Genomic DNA, 16089 nt, shown 5'->3' with positions numbered 1-16089 from the left:
AGCCCTCTCTATACTCGTCGTCTGGAAAGGGAGTCGGTGCAGTAGCAAATAATCGAAATATGCGCAGCACTGGCGTCAAAGTGCAACGCCGAAGATCAATAAGAGTGGCGGCGGAAAATTTTGCGATGCCGACAATTCTATACAACACTCCGTCACAATTGCAGGAAAAAAACCTGAATCGTTTGTGAGGCCCAGGAAAAAGAAGTTTGGAGGCAAAGATGGATGGACGTATGGGCCGAGTGGATTGCGTAGGCCAGCCTACAGGGCCACCGGGGCACTGGGTGGGGTCGTGGAAAATAGGCCTCAACGAGAGCTGCGTTTTGAAAAACAGTGTTAAATATTTCATAATTTCCAGGGAAATGAGCTAGACTTAAATTTCCAGCAAATTTTAATTTTTTTATTTCTGTAATAATTTTTTTTTGAGAACTTATAAAATAACTGATTTCCGGATGGATTTTTAGTTGTAATATTTGTCAATAATTAAAAAATTACATGTATTAAAAATAATAACCTGATTTTCCAACAAAGATTTAATACCCAATGATTTAAAAACAATGTCGTGAGTGTATATTCATTTGTTAGATTTGCATGGAGGCATGACAGGGACATTTTTAGGGCCACCGGGATTGGAGGCCTACAGAGCTATCACATAGATCCAAGAAGGGCTTTTCCAGTAACTCGTTTGCTGCAAAAAAATCATTTAATCTTTTTGTTTATTTGCTCTTTGATCAATACAGAAAGTAAATTTTTAGGATTGGATATGAGCAGAAATTCCTGTGGGCAAATATGAGAAAATTTAGAAAAAATAAAAGAGTTTAATTTGAAAAAAAATAGCAGAACCTTTTATTCCAACAATGTTTTTGAAGATGAAAATCAGCCTAGTAAATCAATAAAGAGGGAAAATCTGGTTCCAATCTAGTTTATTTAGAAAATAAAACAATGAGCCAACCAGAGGGATGATGATTCGTGATTCAATCGACTTCACGAAGACATCAAAGGGAGCCGATGGACTAGATTCGACGACCCGGGAGCGACTGGAGAAGAGAATATCGACTGGAAGCGGGCGACTGCGCAGCCGGGACGCTGGCCCGCGACCAAAAGCGGCGGCCGCCGTGCGTGTTTTGAGTCGGAGATCGCGAGAGGCCAGAAATACCAAAATAAGAGGGCTGCGGCGAGGATGAACGGCGAGAAGGTGGCGATGGGCGAGCCCCCAGGCGGAGGCCCGGGCGCCCCGCAGACCGTGGTCAGCCACACAGACGTGAAGCTGGCCGGCGAGGAGTCCAAGGAGCGGATGTACGAGAGCAAGCACCACAAGAAGGTGGTGCGGGTGCTGACCGTGTTCGCGTACGTGCTCTCCGTCTCGATGGCGGCCATCATGCTCTCCCTCTACTACGTCTTCCTCTGGGACCCCAGCTCGACGCGCAATATCACCGAGAGGGCCACCATGCCGCTCTCCAGGCCCACCAGGTGCCCCAACCTGCCGCACGGCGTCGACGCCCTGCCCGCCGCCGGCGACCTACCCCTGCCAACCACGCCGTCAGGTACGACCCCGGACAGCTTTCAATGATCCCTTCCACTCGGCGCCCTCGAAATTCAATTAAATTAAATTAGCGAGATTGCGCCATTTACGCACTTGAGACGTCTTTTAAACGCTTAAGATAAAATCTGCGCTCCATGAGCTCTCAACGATACTGTAAACAGATCCATGACATTTTTGTTTTGAAACCTGCGATCATTGAAAAATAATAATAGAGTCCTAAAGTTAATACTTTTAAATGTACACATCTTTCATAAATGCGTAGTTTTATATTTGTTTTTCTCTCTTTTTACAACAAATTCCTTTTTTAAATGTGACATCGTTACAATTTACAAACAAACATTTTAGTGCCTGATGTTTCTAGATAGAAAATGAGATATCAATGTTATTTATTTTGATACTCAGTAAGCAGTTTTGAGTTTGAGGCTTAGCTGCGATTAAAAAATATTTGTTTAAAAGTGGACAAACTCTGCACTTTCAAATGTTTTTCTAATTGTATTATTTTAGTAAATCAACTACTCTGCCCATTAAAAAAGACACTAAAACTGTACAAAAATATTTATTTTTCAAATGCTCTTAAAAATTTATGTTCTCTTTTGGATATAAAATATGTTTAGCTTTAAACTATTAATCAAGTCTAGCCAATTCAGATGAATTGTTATCTGGTGCTCGTTTAGCTGCTTTTATCACAGCTATTACATAACAAAATGCTCTGTTTTTTCGCAAAATTGTGTTTCAAAAAACGACAGCAAACCGATCTGACATCTAACTAAGGACAGACTCTGTTTTATGAATTATTACACCTTAAAATTTTGACTTAATTTAATATCAAGGGGTTCAAAAAAGTAATTTTGCAACTGCGTTGCATAGTATATAAAATTGTTAATTATGCTAATTGTTCCTAAAAAGTAATTAACTGGCTTATCATGATTAAGCGCTAATTATATTTCAGTTTATCTCGCGAACAATTTTACGGTGGACGGACACGCACATTTGACGGTCAATTAGCTTCGCACACAATCAACTCTTGACTGTGACTTTCGACGCTTTTAACCGAATTTCCGAGTAGCAACTGATGCCGCGAAAAATCACTGAGGCACAAACAAACGGGAGAAAGTTCTTTGCTGCACAAGGCAGTTGCAGGCCGACTCCATTCTTCTCCTTCGCAATGTTGCGACCATTAATCAATCTGCTGTTTTCGAGGCCATCCAGCATCCGTCGCCCGACTCGCATTAGGCCGTAGAATTCGCGCGATTCGCGCTCCGCCCCTTGCTTGCCGCGAGTATGCTGCGACGCACAGCACGCACGCCCGGCAAAAAGCCTAACTCGTTGCGTGGGAAGAGTTAATTGCGATAATTCGCCTCGACGCGTCAAATTCCCGCTGCGCAGGGAAAATTTCCATCTTTCGCCGGCACGGGGAAATCCGATTAGGCATTATTTCTGGGGGTAGGCCGGAGCCAATTAATTTCCGAAAGTCGATTGACGTCGCAGCCCTCTTATGGCCTCCTACAAAACTTTGGAGCTCGGCAAAACAGGTCAACAACTTGAAGGCTGAATCTAAACAGAAGAGGATTAACTTCTTAGTGAAGAGAAATAAATGCGTGTGGAAAGTTAGATCAGTTATGTGAAGTTCAGCCGAGAAAATTTAATTAAGCCTTCTGGTAGTTGATTTTGATTTAATTACCTGATGCCTCTATATAAACAAAAAAGCATTTATTTCTACTAATTGCAAGATATTTATGTAAGTGTTGTTTTTTTTCTTTTAATAAGTGTACTATACATACTTGTGTTGGTTTGTAATCAATCAGGTAAATTGCATTTTATAACGTTTATCCTGTAACTTATTCGTCAAATGACTGAAACAAGTTGATAATGAGGTCAAATGAGATTAAGTAAATACCTTTTCTTCAAACCGGTGTTTTGTAATGTCTAAAAACGAAGCCTGAATTCTTCTAGGGCATACGGAGTTTCTGCTAAAATTATTTCTCGAAAGTAACTTGAAAATTCCTCAAAAACATTCTCAAAAACTGCATTTTTAGTATCATTTCGAGTTTGGAGCGCTTCTTTGGTGTTGAGAAGGCTGCTGTGACGATTTAGATGTGTTTGGAATTAAATTAATGTTTTAAATCATTTTATCCTTGACCCGAGATTTTAAGAATTGCATTAGTCATGGTCATTTAAATAATCGACGGTGACAATCCCAGTTAAGAAAATCTTTCCAACAAAATAAACATTAAAAAAATAAATTAGGACAAATAATAAAATCGTTTTTACTTTGTGTTAACAGAACGCAACTACCCTTACGAAGAGGACGATGAAAATGGACCTGTGGAGCCACCACGAGCTCTGCCCCGCGCGCCGCCCAAGACGCCGGCGGCCGGCACCACGGTGGAGCCGGTGGCACCGTCCGAAGACCCCAAGTTGCAACAGGCGACCCCGAGCGCCGCGTAGCAGGGACCGCGTGGGCCCACGGCCCCTACCTAAGCCCAGGGCAGCCCTTGAGAGGGCGGGAGTCGTTTGCCGGGCCGGCTGCGGGCGGATCGACGCCAACAATTCTGCTCCTGCCGCGAGAGGGTCGCGCGTTTCAACCAACCAATTTAATACACAAAATATCATCTCATATTCGTTTCTAATCGAAAGTCGAACAGAGAGGCGCCAACAATTCGATGGTATTTTTGAGAATTTCTGCTTAGAATCTTTGACGCTTTGTCTGGGAAACCTTGAAAATCGGTATGGGCTCATTTTTGATGCGAGAATTAAAAATTCGATTGCCAAACGATTTTCCTGCGCTCCTGAGAAGTATGAAATAAATAAATAAAAAATGTCCAACATGCAATGCTGCGCCTCTCTGTTTTTATTGCTTTTAAACGATACAAAATGATATTAGTAAACATGTTCATATGAGAGGTGCTTGGGCGGGAAGACACGAAACTACTCATTAAATGTGATGACGAGCGATAATTGAATTTTATGCGTATTATAATATATGAATTGTGTTGATTATTAGTAAACAGAAGCTGTTATTGCGCTAATATGATTGAGATTTCTATTGTAAATGATAATTGGCTGTTGAGAGATTAATCGCAAAGGTGTTATATTGCTGACATCAGTTTGTGAAAAACTATGAATTTTACAGGAGAACATTATGTACAGATGTTATTATGCATTGCCAATAATTAAATAATAATCTCTTCTTAGGGTCGATTTTCATCCGTACCTCTCTCAGCTACTTACCAAAAATAAACATTAGAGAGATTTACTGTTAATCGGAAAAGTAGGCGATTTAAGGTTGGCCATAAGTTTACCGAAAAGTGAAATCTGTTAGGCATAATTTCTACTGATCTCCTCTTGTACCCTTTTATCTTTTTAACTCGCTCCAACGGCGCATTTTAACTTTTTCATTTGGCTTTAATAATAGGTGTACGAAAAACAAATTTTACAACATTGTACTTGTCCAGCCATTTTCTTCCAGTAATAAAAATATCATCAACACGACGAGCAACGGGCTTTTTATATGAACAAATACACACGCAGAAAATGGATGGAGAGAATATTAAAAAAAATGTGTGTGTTTCTCCTTTAGGGAATTTTAATAATGTTGATTAAAATTCCGTGTTGGACTGTGTGCAATTTGTTATACTGGCGGAGAGTTGCTGAAACGCAATTCTCTCGCAGAGATTGCTTTTGAATTTGGTTTCTCCCCCGCTCCCGTTCAGCAGTTTCAATCAATTTGCCGACAAAACACACCGTGCTGTGCAAACTGTGTAATTTAAGTTGGAATATAATAATAAAACTCTGTGTAGATGGACGAATTAACACGTGGACCAAGCCTTTCATTTCACCACCGATGTCGGCCGAGATGATTTATTGCTCTCGGCATATGCGCCAGATAAAACTATAAAACTCGTTTGACGCGCGCGAATTGATGAGCAAATAACAGATACAAAACAAACAGTAAAATAAATAGATGAACTTGCACTCTGTTTTTCCCTTCAAAGCTTCTCGTTTTGTTTCCGTGCAGTGTTCCATATCCGTTTTGTCGCTGCAAGGGGCAGTGCGAAATTATAATTATATTTGCATATTTGTCCAATGGATTGATTTTGGCAACTTTTACTATCAGTTAAATAATTCATCAGAGAGGGAGAGGATATAATAATATGAATATCGCATGATTAGAAATAATCATCAGGGGACAGTAAAACTCTATACCATTTGCTTGAAAAAATTCGTGGAGGATTCAAAATTTAACAGCAATTAGATCTGTCCCTGTGCAAAAAGAGCAAGTCAATTTATGTTAAATTTGCGAATCTTATTAAAAAGCAAATGAATGGTTAAGATCGATTAATATAATTCGTTACGATAGCTAAAATCTGTCTCCCTTGATAATTGAATGTTCTTGCCAATTAATCAAACGGATTTTAATGAAAAAAAAATCTGACGAGATGAGCTAACAAATTACTTACCATTAACAGTTTAAATTTTTTTCTGGATGGCTCACGGCCCTTGTAGGTGCGTTAGTGTGCGTAAGTATCATACACACAAGCGAACACGCAAACAATGGGCGCGTGACGTGGGTGATTTGTACTGCGTTTTCGGTGTGAGATGGATCGGAAACCGACTTTTAATGGTTTTCCTCTCGTTATTCTCAAGCTCGATTCTTGCCTGCGCGCAGAGAAGAGGCCGTCGTTTGAAATGATGGATGGCGCAATCGTGCCGGTCTTGTTAGGTTTGATTCCAATTTTTGATAGAACGCCGCGAATATGGGTCTTCATGCAAACGAGCAGCTGGTTATTCAGGAAATGTGTATATATGATAGCGGAATATGTATTGGAGAGACACTGGGAAACCTTGGGATGAATAAATAGAACGATTTACGAAACAAGGACATTTAGATTTGCATTATAGAACGGGAAAACTGACAATTCTTCAATATAGACGAAAATTTAAACTGGACCAAAAAATCTCTAGAGTTGCTGAGTGATTTTTATTTTCAAGTACCAAAAAATTGGTTTAAAATGAACGAAAAGGGAGAAAGGCACATTGGCCAAAACCTGCAAAAAGCGAAAATCAACAATTTCAAGAGGCTAACATTGCCACAAAAGGGCTGGCACTTAGCGGCGACGGAGATTCAAAACTCAACGCAACCCTTTGAAAGTGACCCTCGAGGTGCAAGTGTGGAGCCTGTCGCAATCAGCTAATTAATAGCGATTCGACTCCTCCAGAAGCACCTGCGTGCGTGATTGGAAGTTGATTTACCGAGACACGTCGTTTTGTTGGATCGCAACTTGCAGTGCATCGCCGTTCAAAGTTTGCTAATTAAAATGGCAACGATCACGGTGTGCGGTAAATTGAGTGAGGCAGCACACAGATTTCGTCCACCCTGGGCTGGTTTGCGGGGGTGGCAGGAGGCGCAAGCGCCGCCCCCGACCGCTATAAAAGGATTTGTGCAGAAGAGCGCTGCACCTCTCGGCCCAACACCTCCTGCAGCACCTGACTCGGCTTCGATTCTCTCTCGCAGTAAAACGCACAAAACTTCGAAAATGGGTAAGTTGATATATTAATTATAATTGAGATTAAGTAGAAAATGAGGCAGATACGGCGCTCCTTGGCGGCTCTTTGATTGAGCGTACATATCTGGTGCATTGTCAGATGATGGTTATATACAGCTTCAGTAATTTTAAATTTTATTTACACTAACATTAATGCTATCGGAGGGTAAAAATCAATTGAATTTTTCAAAGAGGATGAGCCTTCCCATCGGAGAAATTCAATTAGTATTGTAATTTATATGTTAGCACAAAGCAAATCGTGTATTATATTTTGTGATTTGTTAAAGCTCGAGTGTTCAGGATAAATTAACGTTTTTACTGCTGTTTGAATATTTTCACATGACCTATAAAAGTATTGGAGATGGATGCACAATTTTCTTCAAGACAAAGCAAAATGCACAAGTATTTCAGTGGTTTTAATCCTATGATGATTTTAAAAAAAAAAAAACTCCTCTTTTATTACTATTGTTTAAAAAGTACACTACCGGCTCTATAAATCTGCATTTTTTAAGGTTAAGACAAATTTTTGATACCATTTTACTGTTTAATCTTTATCAAGGTTTTTTTAATCATGAAAACGGCTACAAAGCACTACATAAGCACTAGATTTTTATTGAGGTAGTTTTAAATTTAAAATATCTTAAAATGACAAGTATTTGAAATTATCTGTCCAGCCAGTATAAGAAAGCATATTTTAAAGGGCAATCTTGGCAATTTTACTGGTCGCGTCGATAGTTGTACTGTTGTAGAAATAGGCAGCGCAGACGGTGACAGCAGGCATCCCGCGGAGTAAGCAGGATGCAACCTATTTCTGAGCTCGACGGGTCGTCTGAACAACAGAGCAATACGCCTCGTTAACGCAATTTTCCAGTGCGCCTTTTATTGCAAAAATTTGGTTCCAAAGTTCCTGGAAAAGGAATTCACCCAGGGGGATAAATGACTGCGTGGCAGGTGTTTGCTTAAGTGCTAATGACGTTATTAATCTTTATTATTGGACTTGCTTTTCCGCGAAGGCAGGCAAGATGAAGCATCATTAAATTAACTTTTCTGCGTGCCGAGCGTCAAGGAGACAAATATGATTCTCGTGGGAGACGCTGAATGAAAATGCACGACGCGAAGCCAAAAAAGGGAACCACGCCCTGAATCTCAAGCATCAAAAGGCGCAAACGGCTGGAAAAAATTAACAAGGGTGCAGGCAGAGAGGAGAGAATGCTGCAGCCCACGCTAACAATGCCTATTTTCAGCATTTTTACCCAAAGCCCAAAGCACTTAGCTTTATCCCTCTTAAGCATGCAGATAAAAGTTAAAAAGTGTTTTAAACAAAAATGGATCTCTAAATCAAACTCTGGCTGAGTGTGCACTTGAGTTGGAAAAAAATAAAATATTTTAAATGCGAAGTTTCAGTGTTGCCATGGCTTTTCATTTTGGCGGTGGGCACAGCAGCGGTGCCGGCTGCCTGGCCTCCGTTCCACGTCGGCTCTTCGCGGCCCAACAACCTGCCACCACCGCTGCATCACGTCATGCCCCCGGCGCCGCCCCCAATGCCCCCGCTGCTCGATCCCATCGACAAGTGTCTCTTCACCTGCGACCACTGCTACAAGGTTAATTTTTACATTATATTAGTCATTGAAAATACAATTTTAAAAGGAATAGAATTATTGCAAAGAGAAATTGAGAAAACAAATAGCTTATTTCCTTTTTTTAAGATGTCAAATAAGTTATTGATATTATAGTCCCTCTGAATTTCCATTTGTGAAATACATGAATTTACCTGCCCATAAAATCTTGGAAAAATATAACATATCATCCCGAGAATTTACTAGGAAACCAAGGATAGTGCGGGGAAGTGAAATGATGGCCTCATTGGGCCCAAGCTCTTCTGCAGCCACTTGGGCTTGGCGGTTTTTGTGGGACCCGGTGAGCTCATAGCCCACGGGATGTGCTGAGTAGAGGTTTTTAATAGAAGTTGTATAATCCAATAGACCACCAATCAGTGGCCAGGAAAATAAAATAAAAATGAATATAATATTTATTAAATCTAATTTAAAAATGATTTCAGTAAAAATGCTCTTTTGTGTTCAGCATCCACAGGCTCTGATCGCGTGCGCCAACGAGTGCATCATGCAAGGTGGAGAGACGCAGATGATGAGCAAGTTTTGGCTGCAGACGTGTCCACAATTCTCGTTGCCCATCTACTTTGACTACCAACCGGTGGAGATGCGTTAATTGAGACAGCGTGTTAGAACCGATGGACTGTGGCACACTTTCGCACTGTCAATAAACTAAATTTTCCTCACCATTGCATATTTTATTATTATAATTTCAATAATCAACAATCGCTCGTCGGGAATGTTGCCCAAGGGCAGAAAACGGATGTTATCAAACAAAAAAGAGGGGATAGCAATATTCCGTTTGCTCAGAGTCTTTGTTTGCACTTGCGACGCGCCATCAGTGCGCAGCTTTTGATTTGGTCTTCGGCTTGCGTTGTTTCTTCAAAGCATCCATGCTGCTCCTCATAAGCGACGCATACTTCTGATGAAACTTTTTCACATCCTGCCCATGAACCTGAGCAAAAGAGAGGATTGCATTCAAAACTAGATAAATCCTAGGTATTTAACAATTAATTATTAAAAGAAAGCTCATGTGTTCTATCGAAAATAAGTGCCGAGAGAAGCATAATAATGAAGATTTTCTTCAAAATATTTTAATAATGTCAATTCTGAGTCTGAGAATCCAAATTAAATAAACCTTTCTTCTGGAAAATGAGGCTCCCAATCCAAAAATTGAGCCGATATGACATTTTTCAAAAGGATTTAAGCACGTAGTGTATCTTACAATAGTGCTAATTTTCTTGCTCCTACAGGTAGCTCTGATGAGGCACATGTTCTCTACTGGCGTAGGTAAAGGTTCCTTGCCTTCTCTGGGCTCAGGTTTCGTCCTGCCATCGTCTGAAACGTGCCAATGTTTAGGTAAAAGAGTGACCGGCGGGAGCAACAACAAACTCACATCTCTTGACGGTCATTCTGACGGTACCCTTTTCCCTGGCACTGTAGAATAGTCTTGTCAGCTCGGCAAAAAACTGGAATCAGTGGCATTTCTTCCGGTTAGAAGAGAAAATTCAATAATTTATTTTTATCGGGAGTGTTCTGCAAAATGCGACTCAGAAAAATGGTTGTCACATTTTTCCTTGAAAACCTTCGTCTCGTCGGTGAATGAAAGGCCTCAGGACGAGAGTCACGAGGGTCAATATACTTGCTATGGTTTTGTTCGAAACTTACCTTCTCGTGTTCGAGTAAAACCATGATTTTGGTTTTTGTTTTGGCACGAGCAGCTGCTGAATTCGATGTCGTGTCTTTGTCAAGCACTTCAAGCAGAGAGAGCAGATAAACAATGCTGCTGCCCCCTTGTGGCTGAAGAACGAGTCGCTTTTTATATTTGGCCGTTTCCGCGCGAAGGAAAGCTATGCAACCTCTGTTCACAACTTATTTAGAATATTTCGTGTATTCAGAGAGCCTTTCCTTTTTTTCTTCAAATGTACGCAATCATACACTCTCTGCAATAAAATGGCATGCTATCAATGCACCGGAAATCCTAACTATCCTTTATTGAAATTTTTGAGCCTTCACTTATTCAGAGAATAAAAATCATCGCGAAAAGTCTTCATATTCTAGGAATTGTTCGAATTTTTGTCGCTTTCCAGAGGGTCGATTTGACATTTTATTTGCCTGCTCTTCGCATATTTATCTAGCATTATCGCTCGATCAGTTTTTGCGAGACGATCTTCCACCATAATTCCGCTTCAGTGGCATGAGTTACAAGCTCCATATTAAAGCTCAACAAATAGCTGAAAATATAGTGAGTGCAATGGAGCTACAGCGGCAGGTATATCATGATACTGAAATTTATTTATTTAATCGGCTAACGTATTTGACCTTGTTTGTAGCTGGAATTGCATAAAAATTTGAATAAAAAATTATTGGCGAAGGTCGCGGAGTTGGAAAGCAAGAATGCGGAGCTAGAACAGAGGCTGAGTAAACTCTTACAAGAAAAGCGAGAAAGAAGTATCAGAAGTATGAGAAGGTTTTAATTAAAAATCCATTGTAATTCTTGTCTTTTTTTACATAGATGAACGGGAGAAAGTCAAGAGAAGAAGAAAAATCAACTTAGTGGAAAGGATTCATCCTATTTTCGAAATTGAGAGAGTTAACAAAATAGTGAGGAAAGTACTGAAGAACATAGAACTTGAATTCGAAAAAATCAGGAAGGATAACGAGCTGAAGCAGATGGAATTGATGATCGCACGGAACGAACGCACTCAGATCGAGAAACTGGCCTCACTTCAGCGAAAAAAACTCGTCGAGCTTGATGCACAAGTAAAGGCATTGTCTCCGGGGAACAGTTCGCTTGACTAAAAATATAGAAAATGGTTTCAAGAAATTCAGGTTAGTCGGTTATTATTGTTTGTTTTTACTAAACACATTTTATATTTTGTAATATTTTTCTTTTTAATAGAACATTGCCTGGAAGGAAACGTGCCACAAGAAATAATTAAGAGTGAATTCAGACTTAGAGGTGCCCAGCAACTTTTTGCGATCTGAGAATATTTTCACCGTGTCCGTGTGTTCTTGAATCATGTGTAAAAACTAGTTTCTATGGAATAAAGTCAAAAAATTAGTGCACCATTTTTGCACTAATTTAAGAGCACAAAACATGCAATTTTTTATGTTCCTATTTTTCGCAGTTTAAAAATACTTCAAAATGTGGCTTTTGCAAATTGCATAATTTTTTCTGATTAAACAATCTTGGAAAGGTGACCCAAACCTCTCATGATGGCGCCATACACATATTTTTTTGTAATTAAATTACAAACGGCCTGTAACAAAAAATGATAAAAAGCAGCCCCCAGCCAAGAAATTAGTCCGCCGCTGCCTCTAGCCGACCAACTTTTGGCTGTAATAAGTTAGTCTTACCATACAAGCCAAACATTGTCTAAACATTACTCATGCCATTCATCATAACTATGTTATAATTCCTCACATAGGGTTCAGTTTAACGAGTAAGTTACTTAATACAAGAAATTCTCTGAGCTAATGAACTTTGTACGTGTTTTCCTCAATGCTTTGTTTAATAAATAAATTTCGTTCAATGTAAAGTTGACCTTTAGGACTTTTGGTCGCTGTTCGTCACCGCTGTGGAATCCAAATAATTTTCCAGCCCACTTTTGAAAGTAAGGCACAGACATTTTCAGGAGGATTGTTTGAATCCCCTAAATACCTATTTCTTTACCACGCATCACATCTTTCAGCCAAACGAGTCTCAGGAAAATACCTTTGCCAAATCACAATAGTAATGTCTGGTTCATGGATTAGCTGGTGGAAAAAAGCGAAGCCTAAGGACAAAAAGTGCGGCCCAGGGAACTCCAAGGCACATATTGCTGCAGTTGAGGCGGAGCAGCTTAGGATGAAGGTGCATCCATTTATATTTCATTTTGATATTTTCAAGCTAACTAATGCAATGAAATGTCGATTTTACTCGATTAAAAATTAATTGAAAAGGGCACATTTTTTATTCAATTAGTAGCAATTATAACACACCTAAGAAGACTTTCAAACAAGATAAATCTTTAGGTTGGCACTCACACCGACGAATGTAATGCGAGGGCTAACATCGTTGCTCTGGAGAACAAGATTTTTGAGATGCAGAAAAGACTGGAGCGGATAACTCGGACCAGTATAATTGCCAATTAGTTCCAAAAACGAGATCTCTCACGTTTCATCCACCTTTCAGATTACTGGGAAATCGATTCAAATATTTCAGACGTGAAGGAACTCCTCAGAGAAAACACGAGTTTAAAATTGAAGTTGAGAGAGGTCGAGGACAAACTGTACCAAAACCAAGTACAGCTATCGTTGAAGGACACGACCATCAGGAAGAATGAACGTATGCTGCGCGAGAACGCTGACAAAATAACAGAGTTGGAGCGTAAGTTAGCAAAGGAGTTCATGCTTCACCAGCATTTTAAAAAGGAGTGCCATCGATTGCATGATGAAATCAAAAATGGAAATTCCGAGCTATAGTAATTCTCCTTGAATTATAACCTACTACCCATATCTGCACAGGCTCATCATACCAAGAGACGTAACCAGCTGCCTTTGTCTGATAAACCAAAGACGCTCTAGGCGCAAGAAACCCTCTATTATTAGCATCAAATGTATATTTCAGTTTGACATAATCACCATTTTACTTGTAGATGCCATTTTTGTACTATTGTAGAAATTACACAATTACTTGCACATTAATGTGACGGTTTGATTCAGTAGGAATAGAAACCCAATATATAGATTTGAATTTATATTTATACCAAACGGTTCCTTCATAGAGTGAAAGGCTTACAGCTAAAATTCCTTACGCAATAAAACTTCTTACTCTTACACTTGGATGACCCTCAAACTGATGGAGGATTTTTTATAATGCTTTGCTGTTCAGTGCGAGAAACACAAAATTTTTTGAAAGTTAACACCACGAATTGTAGAGTTGTACATGAATGTCTATGCTAGCAATGTGGAAAGTGAGGAAATGAGTGATGGTGACAAAACCGTATTTTACGAAGCAGCGGTGTCCATCTCTGAGGCAGCGGCCTCTGGCTCTTCATCATTGTAAATGTTCTCCGCCATTTGCCAAACCTGCGATATATTTCGTTCAGTCATCAATTGTGGTAACAATAAATCAAGGCTCAATGTGCTCACCTGCATGATGTTATCCTCAGACACTGAGCAAATCACCCAAGGCTCATTGGGGTTCCACGAGAAGTCGGAAATCTTAGCTGTGTGTCCACCGTGAATGAACTGAAAGTCAAATTACAAAATACAATTATTATAGTACTGATCTATCGAAGAAGAAAATTAAGATATATTTTTCTTTAATTAACAGCTGATATCATAACAATAAAATTTGATAAAATCTGACTGAATTGCATCGATATGGTCCCTAATTTTGTTTGATGAGCAAAAAAACGGATTAACTGATACAATGAGTTTAATACAAATTATAACTGGTTAATAAATTAAATAGAAATATTTTATATTCCTGAAATAACTTTCAATTGACAACTTATTATGGTAAAAATGTTATTATTCTACTTTATTTTATAACTAACCAATAAAGTGGATTTTTTTAAAACAAACATACCAGAAGTTCAGGAGGTCCATCCTCAGCATCCTCACTGGACTGTTCTTCGCCGATCTTGCTGAGATCCCAGACATGGAGACGACGGTCAGTTCCGCTGGAGGCGAGGATTGTTTCATTATGCGGCGACCACTGCACCTGGAATATCTCGTCCTTGTGCGACTCGAACGAGTGCAGCTTGAGCTTGAGGTTGCGCAAGTCCCACAGAGCGACCGTCTTGTCCGCGCTACCAGTGGCCAATATGTATTCTGAGTACGGGTTGAACGAGAGGCAGTTGACTTCGGCGGTGTGCGCGTCCACTGTGTGTGAAGGCTTGCTCGTGTTGTTGCATCTGCCAAAATTGTGACATGGTTAGTGCTAAATTTTAAATTATCAAATTTTGACGCAAATATCAATTTTTTAATTTCTTATGCTTCTTTTCTTCATGATTAAATTTTACGCCCAGCAACAAGTTGATAGCAAAAGGTCTTGATCCATACCTTGTGTCCCAGATCATAAGCTTCTGGTCATCAGCGACAGACCCAAAGAGACTCTCGTGTAGCAGGTGCCACGCCACGTCCTCCACCACCGCGGTGTGTCCCGTGAAGATGGTCTTAGCATCGATGATGCGGTTTTCCTTTGGTGTCGCGTTGATGTCCCAAAGACATATGGTGTGGTCGTCTGAGGCGCTGAGCAAGTATCCGTTCAGGTTGGGATTCCATGAGAGACCGTAGCCCTCTTTTTGGTGACCGCGCAACCTAAGGTCTGGGTGGCATTCGCCGTTCGGGTCGGGCTTGGAAGGGTGTTTTGTGTAATCGAACACCAAAACATCGCTTGAAGGTGTTTTTGTCGCGATCACGCATGGATTTTGGGGCATGTAGCGCGCACGGTTCACCTCGCCTTCGTGGTTGATTTTGATTTCGATTTCAATTTTGCCGCTTACCGAACCAAAGCCACCAAATTCTGCAAAATATTTCAGAGAAGATTAAATTACGACTAATATTTTAGTTAATTTTGTCCCGAAATTAAAAAAATATAAATAATACTATTTAAATTAAAGGTGTTTAAATTTTATAAAAATTCATAAGGTATGGAAACGTCAGAATTTGGGCGGAATCAAGAGGAGAATTTTAAGATGATTTCAAACTTACCTCCTTTTTCATTATCATAATGAGATGCGTCAAACTGAGCGTCCTCATTGGGCAACTGAACGCTGGCAATGAGAAGGTGGTTTTGCTCGTCAGACGTGTGCGTGCCCAGGATCAGTCGGTGGATGGAAAAGTCCTTTCCTTCTGGCCTGTAAAAAATATTGTTTTGAAGGTGCCCAGGTCCCAGGTCATTAAAAAAGCATTATCACCTGGTGACGTCTGGCAGCCATTGGGCGGTGAGCGACGGCCACTCTAAGGCATGGGTCATCACCAAATCGTAGAGGAAGGGTGTGTTTTTCTTCCATATTTTGTACTCCTCGTTGATTACGCGCTCCTCGACGGCGTCATCGAAGGCTTCTGCAAAAGAAATACGGAGGTAAGAGTCGTGGACGCATCGAGCACGCCTTGGCGTCCTTCCGGAGACACTATTTGAGCAGTGCAAAAGGCCGAAAATAAACTCTTTGCGGTCAAGTCGAGATGAATTTCAAGTGAGAGTAATATTTGAATGTCCGAAAAAAGGATTAGATACTTGCCTCCGTCCTTATCACCCATATTAAAAGTCAAAATTGTAACGCGAGCTTCAGAGGAGCTAAGGTGCCGGCGTCAGCTCCCGCCAAAGTCTTAGAAAATGGCGCTGCAGATAGTGCAGATTGTTTTGACTGCTTAAAATTGTTTTTTTTCTGTTAAAAAA

The 16089-nt window shown here is 40.2% G+C and overlaps 4 protein-coding genes across 4 annotated transcripts; 2 read left to right on the top strand and 2 right to left on the bottom strand.

Annotated features, from left to right (window-relative positions):
• The first annotated feature begins 1062 nt into the window (after positions 1–1062).
• Positions 1063–5359, top strand: inaF-D. Its single transcript, XM_065484537.1, has 2 exons — positions 1063–1541; positions 3825–5359. The coding sequence occupies exons 1-2, from the start codon at positions 1178–1180 to the stop codon at positions 3986–3988; spliced, it is 528 nt and encodes a 175-aa protein (XP_065340609.1). The 5' UTR covers positions 1063–1177; the 3' UTR covers positions 3989–5359.
• A 1618-nt stretch (positions 5360–6977) lies between these two features.
• LOC135940578 (uncharacterized) lies at positions 6978–9385 on the top strand. The gene is made up of 3 exons (XM_065485518.1): positions 6978–7081; positions 8485–8687; positions 9169–9385. Exons 1-3 carry the CDS (start codon positions 7078–7080, stop codon positions 9310–9312), a joined length of 351 nt encoding a protein of 116 aa, XP_065341590.1. The 5' UTR covers positions 6978–7077; the 3' UTR covers positions 9313–9385.
• Positions 9374–10455, bottom strand: Srp14 (signal recognition particle 14). The gene is made up of 4 exons (XM_065485519.1): positions 10365–10455; positions 10093–10165; positions 9922–10034; positions 9374–9651 (listed from the first exon to the last, which is right to left on the bottom strand). The coding sequence occupies exons 1-4, from the start codon at positions 10386–10388 to the stop codon at positions 9535–9537; spliced, it is 327 nt and encodes a 108-aa protein (XP_065341591.1). The 5' UTR covers positions 10389–10455; the 3' UTR covers positions 9374–9534.
• Positions 10456–13424: 2969 nt separating this feature from the next.
• Positions 13425–16072, bottom strand: Caf1-55 (chromatin assembly factor 1 p55 subunit). Its single transcript, XM_065483037.1, has 7 exons — positions 15932–16072; positions 15608–15755; positions 15402–15547; positions 14751–15213; positions 14275–14602; positions 13833–13931; positions 13425–13769 (listed from the first exon to the last, which is right to left on the bottom strand). Exons 1-7 carry the CDS (start codon positions 15948–15950, stop codon positions 13689–13691), a joined length of 1284 nt encoding a protein of 427 aa, XP_065339109.1. The 5' UTR covers positions 15951–16072; the 3' UTR covers positions 13425–13688.
• Positions 16073–16089: the final 17 nt, after the last annotated feature.

Source organism: Cloeon dipterum, chromosome 3 (assembly GCF_949628265.1).
Source record: "Cloeon dipterum chromosome 3, ieCloDipt1.1, whole genome shotgun sequence".
Taxonomy (NCBI): Eukaryota; Metazoa; Arthropoda; class Insecta; order Ephemeroptera; family Baetidae; genus Cloeon; species Cloeon dipterum.
Note: the sequence above shows the minus strand (reverse complement) of the source record. Positions and strands in the feature narration are given on the sequence as shown.

Excerpts from the sequence above, each read along its gene's own strand:
- inaF-D (XM_065484537.1), top strand. The coding sequence starts at position 1,178 with ATGAACGGCGAGAAGGTGGCGATGGGCGAGCCCCCAGGCGGAGGCCCG. Across the intron at positions 1,542-3,824 it reads CCTGCCAACCACGCCGTCAG|AACGCAACTACCCTTACGAA; the intron begins GTACGACCCCGG and ends TTGTGTTAACAG.
- LOC135940578 (XM_065485518.1), top strand. Across the intron at positions 8,688-9,168 it reads CCTGCGACCACTGCTACAAG|CATCCACAGGCTCTGATCGC; the intron begins GTTAATTTTTAC and ends TTTTGTGTTCAG.
- Srp14 (XM_065485519.1), bottom strand. The coding sequence starts at position 10,388 with ATGGTTTTACTCGAACACGAGAAG. Across the intron at positions 10,166-10,364 it reads TTTTACTCGAACACGAGAAG|TTTTTTGCCGAGCTGACAAG; the intron begins GTAAGTTTCGAA and ends CACTGATTCCAG. Across the intron at positions 10,035-10,092 it reads CAGAATGACCGTCAAGAGAT|ACGATGGCAGGACGAAACCT; the intron begins GTGAGTTTGTTG and ends GGCACGTTTCAG.
- Caf1-55 (XM_065483037.1), bottom strand. Across the intron at positions 14,603-14,750 it reads CTTATGATCTGGGACACAAG|ATGCAACAACACGAGCAAGC; the intron begins GTATGGATCAAG and ends CAATTTTGGCAG. Across the intron at positions 13,770-13,832 it reads CTGAGGATAACATCATGCAG|GTTTGGCAAATGGCGGAGAA; the intron begins GTGAGCACATTG and ends AATATATCGCAG.